This window comes from Choloepus didactylus, chromosome 6, assembly GCF_015220235.1.
Source record: "Choloepus didactylus isolate mChoDid1 chromosome 6, mChoDid1.pri, whole genome shotgun sequence".
NCBI lineage: Eukaryota > Metazoa > Chordata > Mammalia > Pilosa > Megalonychidae > Choloepus > Choloepus didactylus.
Genome location: NC_051312.1, coordinates 14,062,568 through 14,070,084, shown reverse-complemented (window position 1 = coordinate 14,070,084; position 7,517 = coordinate 14,062,568). Strand labels below are relative to the sequence as shown.

At 45.4% G+C, this 7,517-nt stretch overlaps 1 protein-coding gene across 6 annotated transcripts; it reads left to right on the top strand.

Moving 5' to 3' along the window:
- Positions 1-989: 989 nt before the first annotated feature.
- On the top strand, positions 990-5,004 carry TMEM216 (transmembrane protein 216). Of its 6 annotated transcripts, none has more exons than XM_037838248.1 (5): positions 990-1,102; positions 1,746-1,847; positions 2,399-2,491; positions 3,932-4,133; positions 4,420-4,561. In XM_037838248.1, the coding sequence occupies exons 1-5, from the start codon at positions 1,090-1,092 to the stop codon at positions 4,433-4,435; spliced, it is 426 nt and encodes a 141-aa protein (XP_037694176.1). In that variant the 5' UTR covers positions 990-1,089; the 3' UTR covers positions 4,436-4,561. The 6 variants fall into 6 exon arrangements, with proteins under 6 accessions (XP_037694176.1, XP_037694173.1, XP_037694178.1 ...); XM_037838245.1 differs by having other exon boundaries at positions 3,881-4,133; XM_037838244.1 differs by having other exon boundaries at positions 1,081-1,120; positions 3,881-4,133; positions 4,420-5,004.
- Positions 5,005-7,517: the final 2,513 nt, after the last annotated feature.

Sequence of the window (7,517 nt, the reverse complement as noted above, 5' to 3'; positions counted from 1 at the left end):
CTTTTAGAGACGCACATCTGAGGCTTAGAGCAGGAAGTTACCGCATGTCTCACACGAAGCTGGCAGTGGAGATAGGTGTGCTGGATCCACCCTGCTCCAACTTGCTCTGTGCCCTTCACTTAAGAACTTCATCGAAGCGCTCCTTTGCCCTCCAGCCTGCAGTTAAGTTCAGCCAATGGGGGTGGGGTGGTGGGTACCAACAGAAATCAGACGGGACGGGAGGAGTACAAGTATTCACCAGTGCCACTGCCACCTTCCAGACTGTCACAGCTTTACTGGCAGTTAGTCTCCATACACAGTACGCTCTCCAGCTTCCAGAGATGGCTTGTGCCCCTTTCCCTTTAAGCCTAGAAGTAACAATTACAGTCTCTCTTCACCCAAGGACCACCCGCCCCCCTCCACTAGCCAGGGGTACAGTGCTTTCCCTTGAAAGTTGATTGCTCTCTTCAACTTCTGAGTGTGCCATGTGTTTCCTGAGGGACCCTCACTGATAACGGATTCACAGCCAAGTCAGCCTGAGTCCACTCAAAGCTCTTTCTCTTTCCGTTCCCCTGCCTACAATCACCAGCAGTAGCCTCTACTGCCCCAGATCGTAACCAGGCTTCAAAACCCGAAAGGCTCTATTCGCGATTCATTTCGGTGTTTTCTGCCTAACTGGCGGGTAAATTTGCCGCACAAAACACCAAGGCTAAACCCCACCCGGCGTTTGCTGAGCACCATCGCGCACACCTCTGCTCTCTGGAGGTTGTTAAAAAAGAGAGCCGTGGGGCTGGGATCTATTTGCCAGTTTTCTGGCCTCACTGTCACAACTTGCTACTGCTGCCCAATGTCCTGCAACGCAGAGCGACAGCTTCACGAGAGGCCGGAGCTCCCCGCGCTCCGCGAGCTGAACTCGTAGGAACAACTGCATCCACGGTCCCCTTTGGCGCACGCGCAGACGGCACCCAGACGGCCCCCGCCCCGGGCAACCATAGAGTACGGCGAGCGGGCAGAGGGGCCAACGCGGGCCGCTCCATCCCCCGTTTTCCGTGGGCCTCGCTGCTCCGGGAGCGGCTTTTGCCGCGTACGCAGTTTCCATGGGGACTTAAGATGGCGCCGCGAGGTGAGGTTCTGGAGGTGTGTGAGTCGCTGGCCCCCTGTCCCTTCGGTACTCCCCACCTCCCTTCTCTCCCAGAGCTCGACCTGAACACTCCTCTCTCAAATGTTGAGTGCATCGCTCCTCACACGTCCAAAACGGGGGTTTGTAGCCCCACCCACCTTGAGTGCCTGAAGGTGCGGGTCTCAAATACCCCCCAAATCCTTGGTTGGATTTGTTCTGGGCCGGCTCGGTTACGAATTCGTTGCGTGACCTTAAACAGGCCATTGCTGGAAGGTGCGCCTTAATGTCCTCTCTCAAACAGGGACGGGATTAGATTTTAGAGGCGCCTGTCAGGTGTGATATCCTCTGAGTTTCTTCTTGACTTTCACCCCCGAAGCCAAAAGACAAAGTCGAGTTTGGCGGTGATTCAGAGGAGAAAAGGGGAGTGAAGGAAGACCCCTCACAACCCACTCCTCCGCCATCTCACTATCAGCAGTCAGAAGTGCCCCAAATGGCCCTTCCCTCCAGCAGCGACCTCGCGTTTTCTGCAAGTTAGACACCGAACCATGCAATGAACCATGCAGTGAACCATGCAATGAACCATGCAATGAACCATGCAATGAGCTGACACCCCGCCCATCCCTCTTCTCTGTGCTCATCTTTTCAGGTAAACGGTTGTCCTCCACGCCCCTAGAAATCCTGTTCTTTCTGAATGGGTGGTATTATGCTACCTATTTCCTGCTGGAACTCTTCATATTTCTGTATAAAGGTAAGGCTTGGGGCTTACCCCTGCTCCAATATCCCTTCCCCACTTCACCCCAGAGCATATTTCCACCAAGAACCTTCTTAGTTTTCATTCTTTTCTGTCCCTTGTAGCTTCTCTTCACTGCAAGGGAGAAGTCTTTTCATCAGATGGCTTCCTTGAGAATAAGTAGGAAGCCCCTCAACAAGAATTTCTTGAGTTTGGGAAACAAAATCTTCTCCATTGTGACTCTCTTCTGTCACTCTTCTTTGTTCAGTTCAAGGCCATTGGTGACCCTCAGAAACTATTCACTGGCCTGTGTACCTATGCATATCCGATCATTTGGATGTATCCACAGATTTTTGAAATTAGAAATAAAGCCTCATTAATGAGTCTTTCTCTAACAGACTTAGTCACAATATGAGTTAACTTATCCGACAGCTGTAATAATGTCCACATATCATTAACTAGTTCATGGAAAGCTGATAACACTCATGTTCTCTTTCTTCCCAAGTGTGTGGGAGTCCTTGTGGATGCTCTTATGTGTTGTTTGCAAACCGTGTCTCTCATATTGGCAGGTCTCCTGTTACCATATCCAACAGCCAACCTAGTACTGGATGTGGTGATGCTTCTCCTTTATCTTGGAATTGAAGTCATTCGACTCTTTTTTGGTGAGTGTTATTCAGAGACTATTTCCATTCCTTATGAGATGAGTTGGTATCTGTAACTTGATTAATGAGAAAACGTACATAACCTAGGCTCACAATCAGATTGGATCTGGTGGGGTATCCCATTACTCCCCCTCTGAAGTTTCAAGCTGCCTTATATTTTGGATCAAGATTTGCCTGTCTGTTGCTCTGTAGGGCTAGAGGTGGGTAGCAGCGTGGAATATTAGACAATACCTTCCAAATGCTTCACTATTATAGGAGTGTCAGGTTCCTTTCAATGCTTTGCTTTGGGAGGTTGGTTTCATTGTAACTCTGTGCCCAGGCAGTATATACCTCACAGGTCAGCACTAAATAAGATCCCCTCTACTTCTCTGAGTAAGGATCTCTAAGACAAATTTTATATCCCCCCAAATACTGAGCAAATCCCTTTTTAGTTAGAATATCTCATCTCTGAACACAATGACAAATCACAGATTTAGAAAAGATACTTGCAACACATGACAGAGGATCAAAAAGGCTCACGTAAATTACTAAGGAAAAGACAATTTAATAATAAAAAGCAAATTAAAACAACAAAGTAACATTTTTCACTCATAGATTTATGGTAAAGATTAAAAAGATTGACAATACCCAGTATTAGAGATGGTGTGGGGAACAGGTATTTTTATACATTCTAGTGGAAAATTACCATGTAATAGTCATATCCTTAAACCCAAAAATTTCACTTCCAAAACTGATTTAAAAAAAAAAAAACACTTCTACAAATCTGCAGAGATATCTTTAATCTATATGAGAGTGTTTATTGCCACATGTTTTGTACCATTAAGCATTAGAAACAATATAAATGTTCATTCATACAGGATTAGTTAAATACATTATGGTACTGGTTCAGTGGACTCATTCGTAGCCATTAAAAAAGAAGGCAGTATTTGTGTGTGTGAAAAATGTCCAGGTTACGTTAAATGGGAAAAAATAATTTGCAAAACAGTATGTAGAGCATGATTCTATCTTTGTAATGATAAACAGCAATATGTGAGTATAAACATACAAAAAATCTAGAATAGTACACATAGTTCTGTAATAATGGCTATTTCCAGGGGGTAGCGTCACAGGAGTCTTTCACATTTTATATTTGCTAAAATTATTTTCTATACTAGTTGAAAATTTTTCAGTGATGATGTGTTATTTTTACAATTAAAAAAGTTTTTTACCCAAATAAAGAACCCATTGTCCCTTAAGGAGGAGCCATACTGGAAGCAGGACCTTTGGAGTGAAGACTCCCATCCTGCAACCCCCTCAGTGAGACCCCATTTATAAATCTCCACACCCCCATTCAGGATCATTTTTCTCCGCCTTGCCAGACCATCAACTCCCCATCTACTTTCCTCTAAGGCCAGGGAAAGCAGGCCACTTGGAGGCGACTCCAAAAGCTGTGTCTGACAGGTACAAAGGGAAACCTCTGCCAACGAAAGATGCCACTTGGTATTAGCGTGGCCTTGACCTTCCCATCTGCCATGATGGCCTTCTATTACCTGCTGCTGCAGACCTACGTGCTCCGCCTGGAAGCCATCATGAACGGCATCTTGCTCTTCTTCTGTGGTTCAGAGCTGCTGCTTGAGGTGCTTACCCTGGCTGCTTTCTCCAGGTATTGCTGCTGAGGAGCCATTTCCCATCACCTGAGGGTTGGTTTCCTATCCCATCCCAGGGAGGGATTAATTGTTTTTCTGAAGCCTGAGGGGTCTAGTGGACTTTTAAGGCAAAAAGGGGTGTCTATTGGACTGCCATTCCCATTTAGGGTAGACAGTTACCTGCTTAGGGATATTCTCCTTGTACTTTGGGGCCAAGAGGCTTAGAATATAGAACAGTTTGGGCCAGCAGCTGCTCTTATTCACTGGTCTTTTAACATTGTGTTTCTTTCTTTCTGCCATCAGTATGGACAGGATTTGAAGTACAAAAATGTCAGCCAGCAGCCCTAATGGGCTGGCATCACATATACTTCTGGCACTGTAGCCATACCAGTGGGAAATGGTGTGGGTCAAGTTGTCCTGGGCAAGGTTGCAGCCTTTTCTCAGCACAGACATTTGGCCAACAAACCGATCATAAAGCCGCTGGGCACCATCTTCTAAACCAGGACCGTCAGCCCAAGAGACTCTTCTTCACTCCAGTATGGGGAGGGGCAAGGTCATTTCCATCCTGGCCCTTCTCAGAACCAGTTCCCTGCTGACCTCGAGCACTCCTCTTTGATCATCGTGGCCAGAGCATCTTGGGTGGACTATCTAGGCTTGTTGGGCTTCCGGCAGGACCTGAGCCACATCCTTCCTGTGCGTGTTGTGCCACACCAGTTCCACACGAGCACGGAGAGCCTCACTATGGTGCGCTCCCAGGGTGATGCAAAAGCCTTTCATCCCATCCCTCAAAGATACTAAGCTGCAGAACTTTTTTAGAAGCTCATAGTGTTATTTTTCTATTCTCATCATGAAACAAACATTATTTTATAATAAATTTGTATTTTCTGTTGTGGGGGTTGCAGCCTTTTCCTTATGGCACCTTTCCCTAGAATTTCATACCTTCCAAGAGAGGGTGGAGACTACCCCAGCAGTTTGTTCTCAGGCTGTGGTTGGTTACCGTGTGGACACAGAGGCCATGGTGAAGGTATCTGGCTGTTTTTCTTTCCCCCAAACTGCAGCCTGAATTAACGCTAAAAGCGCTACCAACCTCCTTCTCTGCTGCAGAGCTGCCCTCCTACAGGACTGGTTGTATCCTTCACCTCTGCCCCAAAGTCAGCATCTTTTCTCTCATTCCTCATACAGAGAACTTGTCAGCGCCTTTCCAGAGCAGGGCAAGTGTAATTGGAAGAAACGTTTATAAATTTACCAAAACTTGATTTTGGGGGTGTGGGGTGTAATATTTATTTTAGAATTTAGAGGTAGCGAAAAAGGAAGGTATACAGTTTTTAAAAAACCGTCTTTAAAACTGTTTCTCATGTTGCTTGGCAGCATCACCTTGCTGATGCTGTTTCTTGTTTTCTATCCCTTTTGTGCCCTTGCTTCCTAGCTGCCCTTGGAGTCTATCCAAAACCTACACTAGACAAGTCTAATCAACCATGAAATAGTAAGAAAAAATCCAGTAGGAACGTCCCTGTTTCAATCACAAATCCCATTAATACCTTAATTTCCTTTTTCTCACACTGTGGCTTTCTCTAGCCCTGTTTTGAAACCACTAGCATCCAACTGGAGAGGAACCCATACTCCATGGTCTCCCTAGTTCATTTAGAGGTTCAGCAGTTAAGTTACCCAGCAACACAGATAAGTGAATGGAAGGCTCAGTTGGAAGTTGAGAGATGGCTTATAAAATCCAAATGTTAGAATTGAAAGGGGCCTTACAGATCAACTAAATCTCATCCCCCACTTTAAGGCTTAGAAATGGAGTAGCAGAGCCAGCATCACAATCGGTTCCTAATGGAGCTAGAAACTACGTCTTATGAGTCTCAGTCTGTATCAAGTAAATTCCATTTCTCAATAGGTACCCCTTGTGGATGAAGAGACATGGTTGAAAAATGAGGCTAGATGAGGTATAGGACCTCATCATTCCCTTTATGGTTATGTGGACACTTGGTGCGTTGTTATGCTTCTTGTGGGCGGCTCCACAAACTTTCACTCTTCCTGATGCTTGTTGGAGCCACCTGAATGGATGTAGTCAGTCACACCAGAAAGAACATAAAACAGAAACCTAGGCAGTGGAGGATGGGAACCACTGCAGTTGTCTTTCAGGGTTAACATGGCCAGAGGCCAGGCTCCCTAGATTGCCAAGGAAGCCACTCTATAGCTCATACAGACCTGGAGGCACAAACATTCTGGGACAATGGAGAGGGCTGAGCCAAGAAACAGGCCTTGGTCATGAGTTAGCAGAGGCCTGTTCAGATACTCATATTCTGTGGCTAGCACTGTCATGACTGCAGTGACCATTTCTGTGGGCTGAGGTGTAGCCCAGTTCAGGAAGCACAGGACACAGATTCAGGTTTCTGGCTCCACACCATGGCAGCAACTCCTAGGGGACTAATTACTCAAGTGCCTGGCAGAATATATTTAACCCACACAATGATCCTATGAGGCAGAAAGAAGTGCCTCAGACATTAAATAATGTAGGGCATTCAGTTTAGAAATGGTTTGGGATATAAACCTAGCATTAACCCCAGGTTCATTTTCTTTCTACACCAACATGGCGCTTCGTAGATAAAATTGAATGTATTTGCTTCTGTCTCTACCAGCAGTCTGCATACTTTATGTAAAAACCATCCGGGGCATAAGTTGATTCCTGGACATTAACTAGCTATTGATTCAGCCCAGGATCAGGCATTTTAACATGCAAAGCAGGTAACCATGGTGAAAACACTGGTCTGAACTCTGAGAGGCACTCAAACTACTCTTCCTCTCCTTTAAGTTTCACATCATCACAGACCCTCTATAAGCAATTTCCCTTCTAAAGGTTGCTTGTTCTTATACTCATCTTTCCTTTTCTGGTCCCAACACACATTATCATCTAGTCCCTGGTTCATCTTTAACCATCTCTTCCTCCTCTTGTTCATGTGGCTATTTAAAAAGCCAGAAGAAACCTTTCTGGAATCCCAATGAGATCACCTCAGGAATACTACTTCTAAGCTTTCTCATCGCATGTCCTCATACTTAGACAGCAATTCAGTTTACAAAATATGTTCACATATATCTCTGATAAAACATCCCCGTGAGGAGGGCAGAACAGCTTTTTTTACACAAAAGAAAAAAACTGAAGTTATGTTGCTTGCCCATGTTTAGATGGTGGAACTAGGCAGGCACTAGCAATCAGGTCTTCCAACTCTGTCAGAGGGCTCTTCCTTTCTTTAACTAGACATCAGACATAAACAGTGTAAGGCAGGAAATCTGCTCTGAGAAACAAGTCTTAGGAATCTTGAAAGGGAAAGGCTGACTTGGAGGTTTTCTTCAATGAGGCTGTTTAGAGTGTTAAGGAACAAAGCTGAATCTCAAGGAGAGCC

What these genes read in the sequence shown, in the direction of transcription:
- TMEM216 (XM_037838244.1), top strand. Translation starts at nt 1,090, where the DNA reads ATGGCGCCGCGAGGTGAGGTTCTGGAGGTGT. An exon ending in CTTCATATTTCTGTATAAAG is followed by an intron (nt 1,848 to 2,398) that starts GTAAGGCTTGGG and finishes TCATATTGGCAG; the next exon opens with GTCTCCTGTTACCATATCCA. An exon ending in AGTCATTCGACTCTTTTTTG is followed by an intron (nt 2,492 to 3,880) that starts GTGAGTGTTATT and finishes CTTTCCTCTAAG; the next exon opens with GCCAGGGAAAGCAGGCCACT.